At 41.9% G+C, this 24275-nt stretch overlaps 1 protein-coding gene across 1 annotated transcript in view; it reads right to left on the bottom strand.

Annotated features, from left to right (window-relative positions):
- RASA1 (RAS p21 protein activator 1) overlaps positions 1 to 24275 on the bottom strand; it is a 700806-nt gene that overhangs the window by 370053 nt on the left and 306478 nt on the right. Inside the window, exons 14-16 of the mRNA XM_069224876.1 lie at positions 22675 to 22832; positions 5383 to 5459; positions 1710 to 1882 (exon numbers count right to left, since the gene is read on the bottom strand). Of these exons, the coding sequence (XP_069080977.1) occupies positions 1710 to 1882; positions 5383 to 5459; positions 22675 to 22832 (408 nt within the window). The remainder of the gene's footprint in view (positions 1 to 1709; positions 1883 to 5382; positions 5460 to 22674; positions 22833 to 24275) is intronic.

Below are 24275 nucleotides of genomic sequence, written 5' to 3'. Positions count from 1 at the left end.
TACTTGGTACAGACACTTCTCACACTTGAGGATGAAGTAGCAGAATTCTACCCATATGAAGGGACACTTGTAGAACTCTTTGGACCTACATCTGAAGAATACAGGCAGAAGCTTAAAACAACACACAAGGGGGAAACAGAGACCTGGCTGGACTTTATAGATGCTTCACTAAAAGACTGGATAGCTTTAATAAACAACTTTTCCTCGATACTGCTCAATATCCAGCATTGTAGTCTTCAATTGAGACAATGTTTGAAACTACCTTTCTCTTTCCTTACATTGTAATGAAACTTTTCATCCAGAAAACAACAGTTAACAAGACTTACAAGGTCAATCTACTCTTATTTGTTAATCATGTAAGCCCACAGACCACTAGAAGCATACCACAAGTTCTGTACAACTGTGAGCAAAAAATACAAGTAAGAATTAGCCTGATGTTTTGAGAATTCACATTCATGTCTCAAACATTAAAGTGTGCCCATATTTCTAGCATAGAAGCATAATACGTAAAAGTGATATGCAAGCTTGTGAATAAAAGAAGGGGTGGTGGACAAAGAGGTGGACGATCAAGAATACTTTCACTTGTAAGTGATTCTCTACTGATTTTGTTAATCTGTGAAATAGACCCATTAGGAGGTGACAACACCCACCGCACACAATTCAGGAGACTGAAGTAAAATATGATATTTTGGCTTAGCCCCCAACGGATTTGGGCTTACTTTATAAACTGATCAGTTTGGAAAACACATACACATATGTCTAGCCATCAGTTATTGCCAAAATATGTTCTGCCCAACTGCCACCTAAATTCATGAATAACAAATTATTTCTCTCATTTACTCCTTGTGTGCTGCCCTTCCCCCGCAGCAACATTCATTCTATATAGATACTTGTAATACATTATTATAAAATTCCAAGACCCTAGAGAAGTCATGAACCCAGAGAACCAAGTTTATTTCCATTTTTCCCAAATGGAAGCTTATTTTACAAGTGTGCGGTGTGCTCTATGAAACATGGGGCAGCCCCTTAAGACCATGCAAATAATTACATTGCAAATACTGACAAGCTGTCTAATAAGTTAGTTGAAGAACATCCCTGTTGTTAGAGAAAACACCAGTTTAAGCATCACCTTGATGTGCATTAATGGTTTTTGTCTGTCTTTTTCATGACCTGGTGTGTCTAACCATCAAATTTCAATCTGCTTAGGTCAAAAATCAAAACTATTCAAAGCCCATTATAACATGGTTAGCTGCTCACAACTTCACACCTTTGAAGACGTTTGTATGTATGTTGCCATTTCATATACTGTCATCTTTTTATGTTCTTGTCATCCACAAATGAATACTGGCAATCGGGAGTCTCCCCTCGGTATGAATTTGGTAGACATTGAAAAAACCCATGCTATTGTATAACAAAAGGATGAAAACAACCATTATGTACATTTCTCATACATTTACCACGAGAAAACGTTTATCATGTTCCCACAATCATGCTTGATAAAATAAAGCATCATGTTTCTACGTTGCCGCTTGATAAAATAAAGCATTACAAGAATTGCCCTGCTTGCCACACACTTCAGCATATTCTTGGTTCATGAGAAATCAACTACACAGATATCAAGTTTAGAAAAAGAGCACAACAAATATGCTGGCATTATTTTAAGCTTTTTCAAAAAACACGAAACTAAAATTGACAAGCCAATTAAATACCTCTTTAAACTCACTGTACTCTTCTTCTGGCATGATTTTCTCCATAGAATACCGTGCTCGAACACGCAAGGAACCTGGTTCTATACCTTTTAAAGGTATGTGAGAACTAAGCTGAAACCACTCATCTGTTGCATGTCCTTTTTGCAGCCGACTTAACTGGCATCGCATAAATACTTAGAAAACAAACATAAACAGGGTATTTAGAATAACATACGAAGCTTGTGAATGTCAAAATTCATTATATGGAATAACTATGCACAAAATTGTGTTTTCGGCACAAAGAACTCTAATAGGTTTTACTTCTGCAGTATCTAATTATTTCACAAGCAACCTCCATGTCTCAAGCTTGCAAGTTGGGGACTGACTTACTATGCGATTGATTCCCAAGAGCAAGTTCCCTCTGTTATATGTAAGACCAACCCTATGTTTAGGCAACATACTTCTTGGAATTGCTTAGCTGTATACCTCACGAGCAACACTCAAACTCCCATATATGACACATCCCTCTCGTATGATGTATGGTAACATCTCAATCCCTAATTGGGTCCTTGGGACCAACTGGTTTGGGTCACTTTCTTTCTCAATACAACAGACCAACATTTTGTGCTTCACTACTAAAAGCACGTGTGCTATAAGTTTACCCTAACTGACTTCCAGTTGTTAGACAACCTGCAAAGGTCCCGCACCGCGCCCAGTGTAATTTCCTTTTTTCAATCCACAAACCAACTCCAAACGACCGCTGCTATTATGTTTAAAGTACTGACACAAAAACACAAGATCACAGAGCAAGAGCAAAGAATGTGTTTTATGGGGGATGTGGTATCTTAATGTATTATATCATGGTAGTCTTAGTTGCTAGAACCTTCTACTTAGAAGGTAATGATGTCAGGTTCTATGAATATTGTGAGTGGAAAGCGGGCAGTGGAGTTAAGTGGTGTTCAGGTGGTGTTGTGGTGGCTGAGACATTTTGTACTGAACAAACTTGAATAAACATTTCAAAAACCCTTCCAATGGTTCCGGGCTTTGTCACAGCGGTCTTATAACAACACCTTCTCCAATAGGTATCAGGTCGTGTAAGATCTATTCTATGTAATCATACTGAAGCCAAGTGCCAATTTTGTATAGCATATCTCAGCCTTGTAGATGACAACAAAGATAGTGAGTCTAATAAACTAAATGGGTACTTCTGAACCTGGTTCTGCAACATGGTCATCTTCTATGAAGTGACCCAGGCTAAAATACCTCCCACTAAAAGTGGGGACACTCAGCACAATTCTCCTCCAGTATAAGACTGTGACAGCATGAATCATCCAGCATGAGCGAATTTAGAAAATCCTTAAAAAAAATATTCAGACAAAATTTTAGATTTTTGTTCAATTAATATGTGCATAAAAACTCTTCTCAACGCTATACTGATGCGACTGTAGCACAACCTGCTGCCTAGCCTGGCTAAATAAAGAGGAAAGGACGAGATGGTAGACTTACATTAGAAGAGTTAAAAAGGCCTCCTGATCCTTTAAGAATCAAGGGACTTCCATTTCCCATGATGTCTTGAAATGATAGTTGCTTGACAAAGGCAATTATTTTGGCAAGTACAGGGAGATAAATGCAAAATAAAGTCAAACGTGCTTATGCTGGATGACCAAGAATTCGGTAGAAAGTGCATCTTTTAGGTCTCCAGTGATGATGACTACCATACAGGTCAGTGAGTAACTATTTCTTTTGCGTCGTATGATCTTCACTGTCATTGACATCAGATTAAAGTTGCAAGCTTAAAACCGTCGTCCCATTGGGGCATAGTCACACAGTGGGGGGAAAAAAAGGTTGTTTTCCAAAAATATTTCTCTGATGTGAGGAATGTTCTCAAGGTACTCTAATTCAAGACAATAGTGTCTTGTAAAACTGTTAATCGACTTCCAAGTGGCCGCTCTGCAGATGTGGGCTAAAGGGATGTTCTTTAGCCACGCTGTAGTGGCTACTATACCTCTAGCGGAATGAGCTCTGTGTTTCCCATTCAGTGATTTACTGAGTAACTTGTAACAGAAGGAAAAGTAAAACACAAATTATCAGTGAACCAGCAGCTTTCCTTTTTGTTGTTCATGGTAGCTCTTCAAAGCTGTACAGGGGGCAGTTGGTCAAGGGCTGACATTATTTTATTATCCGGATTAGCAAGTATTTTAGTGGCAGATCTTCGTGGCTAATGAAAGCAGTGGTTCACTGATTCGCGTTCAAGCTTCAGCAAAAGTGTGAGTATATAGTCTTTCACTTCCTACATATGAACCTTTGCATCATGTGTCTCTATTTTTATCAATATGTGTTTGTGCTTAATTGTGCAAATGAAAAACGTAGGGTATATGCAGGACAGTGATCAACAATCAGACGCTTTCTTTAGATGCGGGGGTGTAGCTCAGAGAATAAACAAAGGGGAGATTATGCCCAGGGACACATTCCATCGGGAGGTAATTGGAATTCAGTTATTTGTATGCCACTGCAGGTGGCAATGTACTGTGAATAAATACCACTCCTTCGCCTCTGTTGCTCTATTTTATATATAATAATATGAAAGTAAGATATTGGTACTGACAAGGGTTAGTGTGTCTATAAGGCACATTTCCATCGTTCAGGCTGCTGGAACTGAGAGTGCTGAAATAGCAAACGAGGACTGATGGAGGATGGAAGAGATGTTCTTGTTTTTCAAAGTGTTGGCGCGTCTGTGTGTTATCTCTTTCATAATGGATAGACTGCCATGGTCACTGGTCTCACCATAACAGGAGTAACCTAAATGTCCTGAAAGATCCTTGTTACTCTGCAGGAGGATGTGATGGACTTCTGCCATGTCAGGTGGGACATGCATTTAAAAAAACTGAAAAGGGTAGGCTGCAAGAATGTCCAGTGCTGGTTGTTTAAAAAGAGAGAAAACAAAAAAAAAGCATGTAACTGGAAGTCTACTTGCATTTTAGACTTTTGAAGCAACATTTCTCTACACTTTCAAAAATGGAATAATTATTTTCAAATTATATTACATTTCCAATATTTACATAATTAACAGTTACATAATGATAACCGTGACATCTTCCCTTTGAATGGCAGTCCACCAATCACCACATACGGTGGGCAAAGAGTGCCAGGATGGATAATATGCCATGTTTATCACTTATTATATATTAAGATTTATTACCAACCTACATATATCTCCCTAATCAATGTTATTAAAGAAATTCTTACCTCACTCTTTAATTGCCATCCCTATTTTTTGCATGTGTTGGTGTGGAGTGGAGGGACTCTAACGAGGCTTGGGAAATATCAGAAATAGAGCACAATAATATCCTCAACTAGTGCTAAAAGAACATTTAGGATAATAAAAACCTTTAAAAAATATATTTGTCTCATAAAAGGCATATACAATTTAAGGATTGGATGGTGGGTGAACTACTAAAAGAAATCTCAGGGTGTTCAAAGCTTAAATATTATACTTGAATCAATCTGAAAGCAACTATGTTTTCAAGCTTCTTTTTATAGTTGCACTGGTAACCTTCCAAGAAAACGGCACTTTCCACACCTGCAAATACTGAATATTCATGAGTCTAATAAACCTCCCTCCCAAACTCCTACAAAACCCAAATAATAAAATATAAACATGGATAGGGGAAATCTGTAAGGTAAGAATACTTACACAGATCAGGATCTTTGTTCCTTTTGGTTTTGTTACTAAGACTTATTTCAAATCTGTTAAAATCAGCGGAGAGGTCACTAGAGAAAGACAGAAAAGCATATAGCCATAATTTGTTTTCCTCAAAGAATTCAGAATACCTAGTTTAACTGTTTTCTGTTTAGGAACATAGACATATTAAACATTTAGAATGAGATCTGTTCCTAATGCTCATCTCCCTTTTTAAAACAGTTATTCAATTGTCCTTGTCAGCCATTTAAGTCAGAGTAATTTCACAGAGTAGTAAAGGTTTATGGATGGAGATAAGGAGTGAGCCTCCTTGTATTTATTTAGTTGGGGTTACGCATAAACACTGCTGTATTGTCTCACAGCATAAATAAGCAGGTTTCAAACAATAGTATGGAAAAATAAAATGTGGGGCAACTAGTAACATGGCTGTGGCACCTTAGGGCAGGAGGGATGGAGTACAAAAGTCCTCTGGGATCTCACCCAAGCTTGAATGGACTCCTAACATGAAAAGCAGAAAGACTGGATTGAGGGGTAGAACACCGTTTATACACATATTGCGGGAGTGAAGAGTCACCCAGGCAATAAAAAAAACATGTATTACTTTACATTATAGTCAAGGTACATGTATAGTGTTTAAAACTCTAGCCATGTGGCCAGCCAAGACACACCCTTTAAAGCTTTGAATGGCAGTGGTTCTTGATTTAGAGGGTAACCCCAAGCTTGTTTGAAAACCTTAGATAAGGAAGTCCACTCTATGACACTGATGAACCTCGTTTTAGTACTGAGGAGTCCTCCATGTCATAGAGGACCTTCTTAATATGTCAATGCACTTGGGTAAAGGTAGGAAAACGTGTTAGAGGTACCTTTTCTGAGGTGTCAGAGAGGCATAGCTAAGCAAATGCCTTCATTACCAGGAATCAGAGAGCTTCTTTTTTGGTTAGTTAATTAAACAATTCCAAAATAGCAATAAAACGCATTTAACAATCATAATAAAAATAGTAAAAAAGTGTCTCATGGAATAAGATTGATTCAAACTGCAAGTGTCTACTTAGTCCATAAACCAAAAACTCTAGTAAAAAACACAAACCCATAACCCAAATAAGCAGTGTGGCCTTAACTGATGATGGTACAATGCCCAATGCCAGAAATACTCAAAGTTAATCCTCATTACTTAATCTTAACTACAGCGTAATTAATACAGTACTAATGCTAAATAATGTGCAATTTGTACTTTTTGATTAATATCGACCCCCGCAATTGTACTTTTAAGAATTAAAGTTTCAATAACGAGCAGCTGTATACATTAATTTGCAAACCTTAATTATCTGAAAGCTGTCTTGCCAAATGGGGATAGCACCTATTACTTTGGCCATAAATGTAACAAATCTTGCTGTTAGCATGCAGTCAGTCCCTTGTAAACAGTATGACATACCAAGCCCACAAGAACGTATAGATAGTTTCGAAAAATAATAGCTCAAGCTATTTCATTCTTTTACAATTAAAAGCTTGGCAGAGAGGACATGTGCTAATAATTCCTTATGATATGGGCACAAATAATAAATCGTGTTAGCTATGGTGTATTTTCAACTTTGATTATTCTCACCAACAATCTAAAAAAAATTAAGGAGGTTCTCAGGATACTGGCTTTTTGGCATTTTGTCAACAAAATCCTTAAATCAATTTCTTTTGACTTCACTTTTATTGGTTACTTAGAAGAATGTTAAAGCTATTATGTGAGATATTAGGAGTCCATGGTGAAGTCACCCTTTATTCATAAAGATTGGACTCAATATCACCTGCTCCAGGGCGGATTTAGAATAAATTAGTTGAGATTTAAAGGAGCCTTTGTTTGCTTTAAAACCTAAATTTCAGCAATGCTGCCTTTTTGGCAAGCCTCTGCTCCAGGATGCCAAACTCTGGACATCCCCTTCTAGAGTTAGGGAGCCTAAAGATGCTTCAATACAGCTTGGATAGCACCTGGTTAGACCATCCACCGAACCTGCCAGGAAATTTTTCCAACCCATGTGGTATTGAAGTTTAAAACTTTGAATAACAATCGCAACAATGGTCCTGTGACAATTTAAGCTACTCTGTGTAATGCAAAGGCTATTCCTTTCACTTTGGTTGAGTCTCAAATAAATGACTCTCATAATGACAGGCAGCTTGCAATTCAACACTAAACAATTATATGAATACGCACTTTAGCATGAGATCCTATTCTACATGTTAAGTCTTGACTGGAATGTTTCCTTGTAAAAGTCATGACTTTAAGCTTCTCAATATTGATATACAAACTATTATTTCTACAATAGCTGCAAAATGTGGCTAAATAATTCTAGGGTCTTACTGTTGAATGATCCAACAAAACTGTGTCATCTGCAAATTGTAGGACATGATGTTGCTGACCATTTAATTTTGGTGGAGAAGCCTTCTGATTTAATTCAGAGTTTTAATTTTTTTGAGTGTTCTTCAGAAAGATTATGCCTAGGTTTCGGAGCAAACCTCAGAACTCTCTTTATTTTAATGATCACTGTCTTTTGAAATACTGCAACCTCAGAACCTACCATATGCAGAATCTGTGTAAATTGTGAAGGAGTTCTTAAACCAGGTACATTAGTATCCGCTAATCAAAAAAATATTTTTTTACTCCGATTCTCTGAAAAAACAAATTGTAAATCGATCAACAGTTCAAATTTGGTAATCCTCGTACTGGGGATAAAAGCCAAACCCTTGGAAAGTAACACCTCCACAGCTGATTCAAAATTGAGATTTGCAAAGGTAAACATGGGGAGACTATCTGCCGTCTTTATCATCTGCTGGACCCTGGAGTCCCATTGTTCCTGCTCTTCGAGATGATCTCTACAATGGTCTTTCATGAACCCATTCTGTAACCACTGCTTTTTTATCTAGCCTCAAATTCTTTTCTGGTAAATGACCTCCTTATAAGGGATTATTTATTGAATTGGGGAGAGGTCTCCATGGGGCATCATTGGTCCTATACAGGAAAGCTACATACTCTTTCCACACTCACTGCACTATTTAAAGATGATTTATCAGCTTTGGCACAGATAGTTTATGGACCAAGTTCCAGGAAGCATTAAAATTCGATGAACAGCATGCTTTGTGACGAAAACACCACATCTGCCCTATTGCAGTTATTTATTAGATTCTTATAATGTTCTATTCTTCTGTGTGCAAGGTGATTGTGAACTATGAATTCCCACTTCTGGCAGGCAGCTTTTATCTTTAATAAATGTTGGGTTACTATTAATCAATGGCAAACTTAAGCTTCCCATTGCTTCAGTCCTGGTTTGATGGCTATATAGATTGTCTTCAGTACTCCTTCGCGGCACTGACTCTTGCACAGGTTGAGGAACCATGCAGCTCTCTGTAAGGTCATCTACAGTTGCCCACAGACGCTATTTACTCGAGCAATAGGTCAGTATGCTTTTCACAAAATTTTTGCTTAATAAATCGAGATGAAATGGCAGAGTCCACTAATCTGGTTTCCTTCTCACAGAGCAGAAATAGAACTGATGGACCGTCACCGTGCTGCATGCAGGGATTGTGATGTTCAATTGAAGTCTTAAAGTGACAGCGCAGTTCTGGCTCTGTGCTAGGCTGTATGTCTCTGACAAATATGTCCTGATTTTTTTTACTTAAAAAAAAAAAAAAATAGGACTTTTATGAGCAGCAAAAACACCACATTTTTGATTTTTTTTCATTTGATAAACTGGTTGAGTTTTGGTTTCTGTTTTGTTCACATTAGAAAAAACTCTAACATGTAAACCAAATACGGCTTTTTCGTTTCGCTGAGTTTCTTCTGTCTGCTTTTAAAAGTGATCTGGGATCAAGCAGGTGGATTGAACATTTCAGTGTTGGTGAATATTAATCATGTTTCCTTATCAGAGACATTTGAACATGAGATACTCCAACAGTTGGGAATATATTATTCCTACTGCTGGGAAAAAGTGATGCGCTGAAAAACAAAATAGGTATCGAGAGGATTTAGAACTCGCAAGGGGATTTTCAGATAAAACAGAGGCTATCCCTCAGAGGATCTTACTCTGCCCTTGTCCACAATCTTTACTCCCTCATCCCCCAAATCCATGTGTGCGGCGAGAATAGAAAACTGTGAACCACAGTAAACAGGACGAATGTTGCTGAGAAATCCAACAGCACAAACGATCAACTATTACCACCATCAGAAACCTTAAATAAAGAATGACTTGCCTACAAACTGGATTTTCTATGCTGCACATGAAATTCCTATGCTAATAAGTGATTGAATTTCAAATCCATGCTAATGTCGAGCAGCCCAATCACCTTCTTAACGAAGAGGACTGGCAAGCTGGGGATCCCAAACAAATCACTGTGGACAGAGAAACCCATCTTAGGGCCTGATTACGACCTTTGGCGGATGGGATACTCCATCCCAAACATGATGGATATCCCGTCTGCCTTATTAAAAGTTCCATTATATCCTATGGAACTTGTAAAACGGCGGACGGGATGTCTATCATGTTTGTGAGTATCTCATCCTCCTAAGTCATGATAGGGCTCTTTAGTCTCAGTATTTGCTAATGCAAGGTGGAAGCATAATCAAGCTTCCAACTATAGGAATCATCAGGGATTCCATGCTCATGCTTCTGTTCAGTCACATGTTATTAATGATGGGCCAAGGAGAGAGGATATCCTTTTGCTACCTGGTAGGAAGGCTAGCCCCCCTATATCTTCTATCCATTTTCCCAAACCTCACATTCATACTAATTTTCAGTATGATCAGAGTCAGGGAATGGGACGAAATGACAGTACAATGTATATGATTGATGTGCCTAAGTTATTGCCAGATGCCTTTGAGAATCATGAGTCTTTGATCAACAAAGCCCTTCATTGGTTACGCACCGGACGCAATTATCTTTCAGTTATTCGCTCTGACATCCTTAAGGTGGATAGATGTAGCGCTTCGGGGTCAAATTATGATTTTATTTCAGTCTGTTTTTCCGATAGGGCTTTGGTCGAGCAACTTATGGATTTTGAAGTACATACACATTATCTAAGGCCTGCGAGAGGGATTGGCATTAGCCTAGCACTTAATCCTCCTTGTACTCATTCTATGAGAAACCCTGTCCCCATTCTAGAATGCCAATCACATGTGGAACTTAAAATCCTTCCTACATTGACAGTTACTGGATGACTAAATGTTGATCAGGAAGTGCTTCCTGGGCCATCTAAAGGGGTTATACACTCTGAGGGGACTGTTACTCCTATTAATGGATCTGAGCTGCATAATGCTGAGATATCTTTAATGTCATGGAATTTAGCGGGACTAGGTAGGAAACTGGGAGATCTAGAGTGGACTACCTATATTAATTGTCAGGATGTTTGTTTCTTTCAGGAAACCTGGGCTGAGGAACAGATCTATATGCAAGGGATTACGGCGTATAGCATCCCTGCCCAACCTCCAGAGAAGGGTTTAGGTTGCGCAAAAGGAGGTTTATGGATGTTTCAAAGAAGAAGTTACATTGTGTCCATTTGCCACTAAAAATAGATTCAGTGGACATAATGGAAGTTCAACTCACATTTCATCGGGATTTTAAGATCATTTTAATTAATGTTTATGCCCGCTCGGTCTCCCGGGGATCTGAGTCTCAGATATTATGTCAATTGTTTGAATTCTTGAATTCCCTGCACCCCTCGATCCTGCTAGTAATAGGAGGTGATTTGAACTGTACTTTTGAACCCTCTATCTTGAATATTGGGTTAACTGATGAAGAAGACGAATTGTGGGGGGAATCATTCGGCCACATTTTGTCTAAAATATGGACTTAGGGCCTGCAATGGACGTACGTCCTCAGATTTAAATATGGTGCCCACATTTAAAAGAGGTACTTCTTTCAGTACTATTGATTATTTCATAGTAGATATTAGGTTGTGGCCTTTATTAAAAGACACGAAGGTGGAACCACGTTGTGAGAGCGACCACAATCCCTTGCTTCTTACCTTGTTTGGGGATGTATTTAGGAAATCTCTACACGTTCAACGTACAGTGGTTCCTACCCCACTGTTGAGTAATAATCACACAAGAGTTTGCTGGCCGAAGGTATTGTCCAACCCCTATTTAATAACTGGGATTTATAAATCTTACAGTTTATGAAGATTATGAAGTCAGCAATATTCCCATTCTTAGCATTAATAAATTACTGCTAAAGAAACTGCAGAGTTTCTTCTATAAACACATCTCCTCTAAATATTCAGTTGCTAATATGACGACTACGAATGTATGGTTTAATGAGGATGGTACAAAAGCTAAGTTGGTGTTAAAAACTGCAATCATTAATGGTTCCCTGGGGAAGATCCGATTAACTAGATGTATATATGAAAAGGCCACAATGCAAGCAAAACAACTATGCGAAGATTATCTGGCAGGACTTGCTTGCTGCAACTAAATCAAATAAGAATACGTTATTTTGGGAGCTATTATCCAAAAGACAAAGAGGGAGTAACAGCAGCATTAGGAATCATATACAACCTGAGACTTGGGTGATTCATTTCACCCGACTTTATGCTGCTTCCCATAATCCATCAAATAGCAGTATTGGTGTTCTAGCCCCCTTACCACCACCTACCTTTAGCGATTGTTATGACTTACCCTGCCTGGATATTCATATCCCAGTAGACTGTATTTTATTTTCTTTAGAAGAAACATTAGCTGCGATTAACTCTTTAAAATCAGGTAAGACTCCTGGTCCAGATAAGATACCGGGAGATTTATATAAATCGGAACCAACTATTTGGTCCTGGTATATAAATCTGCTTTCAAATAAAATTGCTGCAGGTGGTGCAATTCCGATTACTTGGAAAGGTGCAGAAATAATTCCAATTTATAAAAAAGGCAATGCAAACCTGCCTGTTAATTATAGACCTATTAGCCTCATTGATAATTTACAGAAAATCTTTGCCAAACAGCTTCTGGAGAGACTAATAATTTGGGCACAAGATCATCCGGTTCTTTCTCCATTGCAGGTGGGTTTTCACCACAAAACTAATACGATAGACCAGGTATTTAGACTGGTGCTTCTATATTGGAAGTATGTAGTCCTTGCCAAGCAACCCTTATATGTTGTTTTTGTGGACCTACGATCAGCTTTTGATCTGGTCCCGAGAGAGAAGCTATGGGAAATATTACTCAAGCTGGAAATTCCACTTAATATAGTTGATCTTCCACGGCGGCTACATGAGAATACCTATTTACAAGTGAGATGGGGTGATCAAGGAGAGTTGACAAAAAAATCCCTATTCAGAGGGGTGTATGTCAAAGTTGTGTTATGGCCCCGTTTTTTTTTTACTTTATTTATTAATGAGGTGGTACAATATTGTTTTCTTGCCAAGATGACGGCCCAACATTGAATGCTCAAAAGATCCCTATCCTACTTTTTGGCGATGGTTCACTCCTCATCTCCAAGACTCTGATGGGTCTTCAACTTCTTGTTGATCGATTTAAATCTTTTTGTATAGACTATGGCTTGGAGTTGAATGCTAACATAACTAAATTAATAGTGTTTGGCTCAGGTTTTCGCGGGAGATGATTGCCTCCAGTGCCAATGTCATAGACAAACAGGTGTGCGAGTCCAGGGGTGAGGGAGAACAGAGAAGCAAGCTGCTCCAGTAACTGGTGAAAGTCTCTCTGCCGTTCCTGGGTCAGAGTAGGAGAAAGATTGACACCTTCCACTAACCCATTGTGTTCCTGGTTAGACAGGGGGTCAGGCAGAGGTCTCTTCCATGCCATCATCTGTCACCTGGAGCATGCTTACTCAAAACCTTTCAAATTGTGGTTTGAGGTGGTTCATGTGGCTCACCCTTAAGGGGTTTCTAAGGGTCTTGAGAGCCCCCAAGAAAGTGGACTACCCCTTCTGCTCCTTCACCTCATATGTCCGGCGATCCTGGCAAGCTCTGGGCTGCACAGGCTCTATAACACACACTTTCTGTCAGGATACAATTCCACCAGACTGGCCTTCTCGTCAGACCAATGTTTCATAACCTCTTGACTGGCCTCAAGGTTACTTTTATCCTTTGACAAGAAGCGGTGCATCTGGTCGCACAGGACCAGCATGTAGATAACCACATCCTGAGGTAGCTTCCTGGCAGCTTGCACCCAACCGTCTTTTACAAGGTTAAAAGTGCCACTGACAGGGTGGTCATACAGGTGTTCAAGGGGTCTAAACCCCACTCCCTTTTGTGGCACCTCCCTATAGGCAAAAAAAAAGGCATGGCAGGAGAATGCCCCACTTACGCCTTATGGATTCAGGTAGGCCCATTATTATGCCCTTCAAGTTCTTGTAGAATATCTCCACAAGACTGTTTGCTTGGAGGTGATAGAGAAGTTATCCCACACTCATTCCTTCATGTATGCTGACATGAAGCTAGTGCCTCTGTCAGACACTATGGTGGTCATTTAGACATTGGTGATAAAAGCCGCCTACCGCCACAGCGACGGCTGCCAAACTATGAGCCACAAGAAGGGCGGAAATCCGGCAGTGACCAGACTGGTGGACCGTGGTAAGCTGGCGCTGCTACCACCAGCACAGCCACACCAGTTGAATGCCGTCAGCTGTATCATGACCTGTGATATGGCCTAGTGGTGTTCAGCTGGCGGGCTGGTGGTAGCAGCGCCCCTTCCCGTTCCCTGCCGGACGACCTCCCCGGAGCAGGTAAGGTGATTGTCCGAAAGGGGAAGGTGAGTGGGAGGGGGGTGTGTTGTGCGTGTGTGTATGTCTGCAAGAATGCATGTATGGATGAGTGCGTGGTGGTGTGTATGGGGGTAGAGGGCTTTGTGGATGAATCAGAGGGGGTGGGTGCTTAGTGTGTGTATGGATGGGTGAGTGGGGGGCTGAGTTTGGATGGACGGGGTGTGGGAGGTGTGAGATGAGTGCTGGGGGGAGCCACCTACGGCCATGATTTTCGTGGTGTTGCTAACACCACGGAAAACACGGCGGTAGGCTGGCTCAAAATGCCAGGGGCGGTACTTTGTCAGCTGCCGGGCTGGGGATTCACATCGCCGGCGCGGCAGCTCATACCGCCATGCGTCAATCTCATTATGTGGTGGTACTACCGCCACATTAGATCATATCTCTTTGGGGAACCCCAGAAGGGTAAAAATACACATCCCTGCCCTGGCTACCACAGGAGCAGTTATCGACCTCAGAGGGATTACCTCTGGGTAGCGAGTGACATGGTCCACCAAGACCAGAATTCATCTGTTGCCTAAAGCTGTCTTGGAATGGAAGGGTCCAATTATGTTGATGCCTACCTTCTCAAATCAAGTGCCAACGAGACGTAATGGGGTCAGGGGACCCTTGAGATGTGGTACAGGACCAATAGAATGCATCTGAGGCCCTCTTCATCCAGGGCCAAATGAAATGGGCAACAAGCCTCACAAAGGTTTTGTCTAGCCCCAGATGTCCCACCAGGGCTATATGAGCCAAGTCCAGTATGAGGGCCTGTAATACTGAGGGGACCACCAGCACAAGGGCTGCCCCAGAGACAGGTACCTTAGGTTCATTATAGGTTTATTATATAGGAATTCATTCCCCCAATAGATCAGGTGACCCCAAAAGGCATCTCCTGCTGCCTGGCCTCAGCCTGCCACCTCAAGCCCTATGGATTATGGCAGTCTTTCTGCACTTTGAAGAACTGCTCCCTGGGGCTCACCCTCATCTTGCCAACCAGAAAGCTCAGGCAGGGCACCCAAAGTGGCAATGTTGTCCCCAGCTAGGCATGGTCAATATGTTTCTCGCCTCATACAGTCACGCAGATGAGGTGGCAATTCTTCAGGACGTGTTGTGTGTAAGGGTAGACATTTAGTTGTTGGTAGGGAACCAGATCATTGTTTTCTGTACTTCCCCCTTTTTTCGTTTTTAACCTTGGCAGGTGTACCAGGATGTATTAAAGATAGTCTTCTTGGGCACCTTTAGCCAATTTTAGCAGTTTTTCCAGCCCCTCTCACATCCACTCACTACAGGCATTCTTTCTTAAATAGATCTCCACCAAAGAGCCCTCTAGTAGGGCCCGTCAGGCATAGTAATGCAGGCATGACAAGTAGCATGGCCCGATGATAAAGCATGTCACCCAATGGTGAGTGAGGGCTACTGTTCCTGTAACACTAATGCATGTGGTGACTGAAAATACCCCCTAGCCTAATTGGTGGAATGGAGTCCTTTCTTTTGGAACAGTGCATCTTATTTCTGTTATTTTTTTTTTTTTAAATGTTTGCTGGTTTTCAATAAAGCAGAAGGCCTAGCTGGGCTCACTTTTACATCATTCATTTCACTCATAAGATTAGGTAGCAGTATCATGAGAATACATTTCGTACCTGGCATACATAATCATATAAATGCATCCACTCCCAGTAGTGCTCTCCGCCAGCCTTTCGACAAAAGTAAACAGTTTTTGAGATATTTGTTTATTCCACAAATACATATGCAGGGAGATTACGTAAGGCGGTCCAACAGTGTTTGAAAAACGTCATCAGACACCAACAGTTCAAGGTGACCCTGCCTATGAAAAACATTCCCTGAATGTAGTCAACAACAAGGTACTTACCTTCGGTAACGTCTTATCTGTTAGACTATCTAGTTGCAGGATTATTACTTTTTAAATTGTCTACAGGTGTTAGACTGGAGCCAGATATTTTGTGTGAGCAGTCCCCATGTGCACCAGTGGGTGGCAACATTTGGCTCAGGGTGTTGGCGGTGCTGGTAGTGACATGCATGCAGCTTATATAGGTGCCACACCAGCTTGCTGATGTCAATTTGCTGTTTGCAACTTTTCACACTAGAAGCGTGGAGCCACGAAGAACACTGATAAATGGTGTGGAAAACTATGGCTCTGATAGGGAAAATCACTGTCCCTAGAAATCAATTTGTAGAGCAGGGAGGATGGGTGGGTCAGTAAGGAATCTGAGGCTAGATAGAGTCTCTACCAGTTAAGGTGTTACGGAAGGTAAGTAATTTGTTCATCTGATAGAGAGTTCCAGCCAAAGATTCCTTGCCTTTTAAATAGATATCTAAGCAATATCTCCCAGGAGGTGGGTCTGCAGACCAATTTTATACGAGGAAGTCAAGCAGGACAGAATGGGCAAAGAGCCTGTTCCAATAGACCAGACTGTCAAGGCGGTATTTTTTCGTAAACGTGTACAAGCAAGCCCATGTTGCTGCTTAGCATATACCCTGGCCAGGAAATCCCTGTGCTAACTCACAGCTTTAGCTCTGAGGGAAAGGGCACCCAAGGGGTTGCTTTTTGACCAATGCATAACAGATCTTTATACAGAGCAAAAACCATCAGGAGATGGTCTGTTTTGTCATGGCCCGACATTTCTTCGCTCTGACACACCCACAAAGAGCTTGCCAGCTACCAGGAACTCTCGTGTGTGCTCAAGGTAGAATGACACCACTATTTTTGGGTCCAGACGGTGAAGTCACTACTCTTCCTTGGAGGGATGTGTAAAAAGTAGGCAATGTGATGGACTGGCATACATGAAAAGGAGGGACTACTTTCAACAGGAAGGAAGGCCTCGTACAAAGCATCAGTTTGTCTGTGTAGATATTCAAGTATGAAGACAAATCGTGAAGCTCGCTGACCTTTCGGGCAGATGTTATTGCCACAAGAAAGACACTCATGATGGTAAGGAGCTTGAGAGGACAAATGTGCAAAGGCTGAAAAGGAGCACATTTATGTAAATTAAGGACAAGATTGAGGTCTCACTGAGGCATAAGCAAAGAAAAAGGTGGGAACAGATTTTATAAACCTTTCAGTAATCTATTTACAATGGGGGATTTGAAAAGAGATGGCTGATCAGGCAAATGCAAAAAGCTGAAAAAGCATAAAGATAGCCTCTAAGAGTGTCCATTGCAGAACCCTGTTGAGCAAGAAAAAGATTGAATAGAAGAACCTGAGGTAGGAGGGAAGAACGGGGTACGATCTGTCTTTCTGTACACCATGCCACAAATTGGCCTCAACAGCAGGCATATACCATCTTGGTAGAGGGATGTCTGGCTGCCAAGATACGTTGCAGACTGCGGGAGCAAGGTAAAAAGTTGTCAACTGTCACCACTCAATCTTCTTGAAGGAAGGCAAAGAGTTGGCAAGAAAGGGTGGAGAGCCCTCCCATGCTGCTGCAACAGAAGATCCTCCCAAAGGGGCATCCTGATTGGAGGAGCAATGTTCATGCTCAACAGCTCAGGATACCAAACTGTCCATGCCCAATGCAGAGCCCCAAGGATGACTTGGGCCCAGTCATTCCTGATCTTCTTGAGAACGCTGGGCAGGAGTGGTATGGCAGAAAGTCGTACAAGAGGCCTGAGCTCCAACTGAGTCAAAAAAAGTGTCTCAGAGCAAAAGCCACGATGGAAACTCCAGCGTGCATAAGTGCTGACACTGTGTGTTTTCAGTGGTGGTGAACAGATCTAACCAAGGCTCTCCCCACTGCTGAAGTAGATGTTGCATCACTTCCGGATGGACATGCCATTCATGATCCACTAGGCACCTTCGCCTCAGTTTGTTTGCCCCGGCCTTCAGAGAGGTTGTCAGGGTTAAACCACCATGGATATACCCTGAAGTTCAATCCATTTCCAGAGATGCAGGGCCTCATGACAAAGGGTCCACAACCCCACGACGCCCTGGTTGCTGAAGTACCAAATGGCAGTAGTGTTAACAGTAAACATCTGTACTAGCCTTCCCTTGCTAGATGGTAAAAAGGCTTTCAATGCCAGTTGGCTTGCTCAGAGTTCCAACAGGTTGATGTGGAGTCCAGATTTTGCCAGTCTCTTCTGATCTCCACCAACCCCAAAAGGCCGCCACATCCCAGGAGTATTGCATCTATCACTGTTGTCAGATCTGTTTGGGGAAGGGAGAGGGCTCTGCCACTACCCAATCGTGGTTCGTTAGCCACCACAGCAGATATTTTGCAGTTCCCTCCGAGAACTGAACTATGTCGGAGAGTTTCCCCTGATGCGGCACACACTGGAACTTCAGGTCCCACTGCAGAGCCTGAATAAGCCAATGGGCATGGGTCAGAAGCAGGATGCAGGAGGGCATGAGACCTAGTAGCCACAGTCTGTCTCACCGAAATCTAGGGTAGAGGCTGAAATATTGGTATCATAGCCTGAACATTCAGGACCGTTTGGGAGGATAAGCCCAACACTGCAGTGTCCAGAACAGCTGTGATGAAATGGGGGCACTTGAAAGGGAGTCAGGTGTGAATGTGGCACACTGATAGTGAACCCCAGTGAATGAAGCAGGTCCATCCTTAGTCTGGAGATGGGAGAGGACGGCCTGGGGCGAGCCCACCCTCAACTGCCAATCGTTGAGATAGGGAAAGACTGGTACCCCTGATCTTCACAGATGAGCTGCAACTACCACCATCACTTTAGTGAACATCCGATGGTCCCTGGTAAAGCTAAAGGGGAGCATTGTGAATTAAAAGTGCTTGTAGCCTACCGTGAATCACAGTTAACGCCTGTGGGCAGGCAGGACAGGGATGTTAATGCATGCATCCTGCAAGTCCAACACTACCATCCGGTCTCCCGGGTCCAGGGCAGACAGGATCTCAACGAGAGTGAGTATTCTGAATTTCTCCTTCTTGAGGAAGAAACTGAGAGGTCTCTATCATTTTTAGGCACCAGGAAGTAGCAGGAATAATAACCATGACCCACTTCTGGCATCGGCACAGTCTCTATTGCTCCCTTGGCCAAGAGAGCAATCACTTCCTGGCAGAAAATGGATAGGTGGTCCTCTGTCAGCCTGTCTCAAGTAGGTGGCGGGGGGGAAGGGTAGTCACAAAGGGGAGGAAGTAGCCCCTTTGGACAATAAGCAAAACCTACTGGTCCAATGTTATAGACAGTCAGTGTGGCAGGTGATGGGGAATCCCTTTTCAAAGGAGCCCCTGTGCTGGGCTTGGACGAGGTCCCAAGTAGGACGTCAGTGAGAACCTCAATAAATGGGAGGAACGGTTCTGAGGGGGACACTCTCGGCTGAAGCAGTTCTGTCAGGACGTTTGTCTTGACTGCCACTGGAGGCAAGCTAAGGTCCAGCCCTCCGCACCACCACTGCAAATGACACTCTCGCCTCCACAGTAACAGTAGGAAAAGAAGCATGCCAGTATTTGGAGAGGTGTTCAGTTGGCTGGCTTCAACCAAATCCTCAAACCAGTTACGTTTGTGTAATAAGGCTGGTATTTCTTAGTGCACAGGCGGTTTCTTCTTGAGTGTGGGGGAGTATCATCCCCCGCCTACTGTGAACCACGCTAGCAAAAATAAAATGTAAATGAAAAGACTTAATTGCCTTTTTATTTTTACTTGTGCAGAAAGCACCAGCCCACAGACATGCTGGGTGTGTTGGCAGCAGAGGACTGGAGCAGTGGCTTTAATGGACACTCGAAAGTGCGCATTTCTCTTTGGCTGGCTGTTTTGCACTGGCCAAAGTGACATGCACACCTTGAAGCTCTCCTCTCAGCTATGTTAAGCCATCTGGGTGGAGACCAAGCACAGGCCTGTGGGCACTTCACTCACCCTACCACTTTCAAAGGGTACAAGCTGCCCATGCTTTAGTGTTCAGCCATCCCTGCCAAACCTCCTCATGTTTCATCCCACAAGAACAGAGTTCAGGCTCTGGCCAGGAAGGCATGGCTCCAGTTGGTGTTGGTGCTAGAGTTGGCATTGAACACCACCCGCTGGCTCCGTGTCAGAGTCGAGGATCAGAAAGGGGATGCCAGCAGTACCAGAAGCATCGACATCGGGACCAGCGCCGAGGAAGGTCGAGATGGCACAACTGGCCTTAGTCCAGATCCAACACTGAATCAGAGGGGCCTGACTGGTGCCGGAGCCACCAGCCAAGAACCAGTAGGGTCCCTCACCAACCCTCAGGGCCCACATGTGTCCCAGATGGAAAAGACTATCCAAATATGAGATGTATGGCCTCATAAAATTCCTTTAGTTGGGCAGGGGCTGCTCAGGATCCTGGAAACTCAAAGAGGAGCAAAGACGACCCAGGCGCTGGCTCTGGCTCTGCCGCAGAGCCAGGTGTCAAATGTTGACACTCCTTTGTCTCGTCGGCCGACAGACAAGGTGAAGTTGAAGATCTATTAGACTTTTTCTTCTTTTTGTGGTGGGTCTTACCCGAATGACTCCAGGACTTCAAGTGCAATGAGGATCTCGAACTGCACGACCGCTACGGGGGCCTTCATAACAATTGGGATATTGATCATTGTGGTGTCGCGTGTTGAGCCGCCAGGAGCTTGCGTGATCACTCCCTGAAGGCATTCAGGTTCATGGCCCAATAATCGGAACATGCTTGAGGCACCAAAGGCATACAAGATGAGGGTCAGTCAAAGACACTGAGTGGCATTCTGAGATTACATCCTTGCTAGACCAGTGGGAAAACCTAAAATAAAAATGTTTTAAAAAACTTCGACCAAAAAAAATAAATCGAAAAACATTAAGTCAAAAAGTGACTAAAAGGGTAGCTCTTCCCCAGAAAAGAGAACTAACGCCCAGAAAAGAACTCTATAGGCACCGCGCACGTCACGTCCGACGCGGACGGGCCAGAAGATGACACCAGGCGGAGTTGAATGCACCACCAACTGGCGCGCAGGGATACTGCTCACTAAAACATTCCAGATCTAGTCTGACTCCTCGAGATAATTCAAAAGGTAAGGAATTTGTAGCTAGAAGTCTCTTTCATATCTCCCAAACATAATCCATCTCTACTGTCCCTCATGAGATGGAGGACAATTGCCCTAAGTAAGAAAATTCATGACCAGTCAATAGTATTTTAGAGCATCACTTGAGTAAAAGTATATATTTGACATCACCCATATGTGCATACTGCTACATAGATTTCTTTGGAGAAGTTGACAGTCATTCTAATATGTCAGGCATCAAGGGATGGTGTGATATAGTTGAAGGAGCTCTTGAACAGTTTTGGTTACAAGTGGCTTGCTGACTCAACATCTGCTCTCTGGACTAGAAAAATTAGATGAGTAGTGGTTACCTTGAACGTAGATAGAGCATTAGCATGTGGGAAAAGTTGGTCAACTGCTTCAACTGACTGGCAAATACTGGAAGCAGAACAGTTGGTGGTTGATTTCTTTTATGATATGTTTATGGACCTATCCAGAGGGGTAGTGCTCTCTAATTAAGGTGTTCTGCATGGGAGGTGAATATATTGGCCAAAGATTGAATAACTTTGTAACACTCAAAGATGCATGGGCTCAAGTACAACAGCAATTGCAGAGAAGATGGGGAGACATGTTTCCACTACTGCATCACCGATGCTGTAGGGAGGTTAAATGGAATAGGCAGAAGAACAATAAGCTATGCTACGATTAGGTTAACACAAGGGAACATGAAATTTTTTTAATTTTCTGGCAACAGTATGGTATCAGTGTGGATTGCAAACCAGCAGCAATTTCTAGAAATCGCCACTCAGGATCCTGTCAAGAGTTTGGGATAATCTCTTGGTGGTTCCATCCACCAACAAATCCTGTGGAAGACTCAATTAATCAAAAAGTACTGGATGCCTGCTGTACTAGTCTGAGATATATGGTTGTGTTATTGTTCCTTTCCAGAAGGACATATATGGTGCTCCATCATCTTGGTATTGCCAGAGAATACCCTTTCAGTGTGGACATTTAGCAATACTTTGAAGAATCACATCTTACTATCAGTTAATGGGTATCACCAGGTGTTTCTTGAATCACAAAACAACTCTGTCATTCAGATTTACTGATCGGCATCCCATACAACAAGCGCTAAACTATGAATTAATTTAATAACCATATTCTGTATAGTTTGTGTCACAAGCTCTCACTGCATCTGCTGATTAGTTTATTAGCAACCTTTTCTGTTGCTGTGCACAATATTATCTAACCTATTTACACATGCACAGTTCTGATCTACAGGCTAATTACATCAAAAATACATTGAATACAAAAAATAAATATGCAAACTAACCCCTCATTAACCACACCTAATTCTTGTTCTCTATAACACCTATTACACAAAAAATGAGAGGTGATATTTTGCTATAGTTTTTGCAACGTATATTACATTCACTGGTTGGAGCAGATTCGCAACAATATTTTTTTAATTATAACTTGTAAACAATTAAAGGAAATCAGGTATATTAATTTAAAGCTCTGAGACTAATGCAATACAAAACAAAATTTGCATGGAGACTCAAATATTTTGTTTATAAACAATAATGAAATTAAAAGGTAAAGGCACATACTCGAAAAAGAAATCTTCGGACCATACAGGGTTCTGCCCTTCCCTGGCATGTGTTTTCGCTACAGGTAAGCTGTTCAAGTAGATGTTACAATATGGACTAGTAAAGTGCTTTACTGGGAGCTTGTGTGCTTCTTCAACGTGTAATGACAGACTGCTAACCTAAGAAGTAAAAAACATTTTATCAGCTCAACATTACATTTCTTACTGAATAACTTGCTCTCTCCTACTTCACACAAATAGAAAATAGCGATGTACAGATTTTATACAGCATATAAATCATACATTTATATGTTTAGGTACTTTTACAGCAAAATGGTTTAGTGGCTATAAAAATTAATACTTCACAGGCAGAAGAGGTTATCTCAAAGTTATATTTGAAATATGGATTAAATCCATCAGGAGGGCTAGATTCAATTTAATTTCCTTCCCTCAAGCTAGAAGTCCCCGAACCACTTCACAAATCCTTATCAATTTCCTTTTGTTTAATTAGCAACTTCATCAGCAAAGCTAAGCAAAAACTAAAAATTCTCAATGCAATCGCAGCCTATTGTGTGCTGCACTGCAGAAGCAGCTTTAATGGTTTTAGCTAAAGCACAGTCTACTGTTTTATCAGTGGTCAAATCATGAAAAGATAAAGATTCTGATTACAGTTGAGGCCCATTGTTTGCTCTACCTAGGTGGAAAGAGCTTCAAAGATCTCCTTCTGGTGGTTACTCTAACTGCAGAAGTAATGTGTTCTTCTGATGGGTTCTTCTACTGCAGATTTGTTTAGAATAGCTACGAAAGCAGTACCTACCAAACAAAGGTGGAGCTTATGAGGGAGTGGACTCAGAACAAAAGTCTTCAATGACTGAGCAGGCGATGTAACCTTCTCATTGGACCTGGCTGTCAGGACAGTAGTGCTAGTGAACATTTGTACAGACATCCACGTTGTCGCCTGGCTGATATGAAGAACTGGTTGTCCCCATGCTGATAAAACTGTACGGCCCTGGCCCAGAAGGAATAGTGTCTCAGGGCATAGAGATCTGCTTAACGCACTGTCCTTCTTTACACCGAGCTGCCCTTCTGTGCACCTGAGAAGCTGATGTAGAGCTGATCCGTCTACTTCATGATCTTTCATCTGGTCGATGTAAAAGGTCAAATTCTCTTTGGAGTAAGATGATGGAGTCTCTCCTCCCTTCCCTTTCAAGGGATGAGACAAGACAAAAAGATACAGGCAATGTGATCGACTGGTCAACATGGAAGTTCACCATGATCCTAGGAAGAAAAGCCCCTGGGTCCTCAACAAGAGGCAGGATAGGATGGTTTAACCAAAAGCGCTTGCCAACATGATGTTGATAAGGAAGATTGTTTTCAGCGTTAAGAGCCTTAAGGAGCAACTGTGAATAGGCTAAAAAAGCACGCACCTAAGGAAAGTTCAGGCTAAGGTTCTACTGATACATCACAATGGTTTGGGAGGAAACATACATTTCAAACCTTTAATAAAACACATCACAACTGGTGATATAAACAAAGATGTATGGCCCGGTAAATGCAGAAAGGCTGAAAGGACAGATAAGTAACCTTTCACTGTGACTACTGCAAGGTCTTCCTGGTCTAAGG

This window comes from Pleurodeles waltl, chromosome 1_1 (genome assembly GCF_031143425.1).
Source record: "Pleurodeles waltl isolate 20211129_DDA chromosome 1_1, aPleWal1.hap1.20221129, whole genome shotgun sequence".
Classification (NCBI taxonomy): Eukaryota; Metazoa; Chordata; class Amphibia; order Caudata; family Salamandridae; genus Pleurodeles; species Pleurodeles waltl.
The sequence above is the reverse complement of the archived record's forward strand: the minus strand, read 5'-3'. Positions and strand labels throughout refer to the sequence as shown.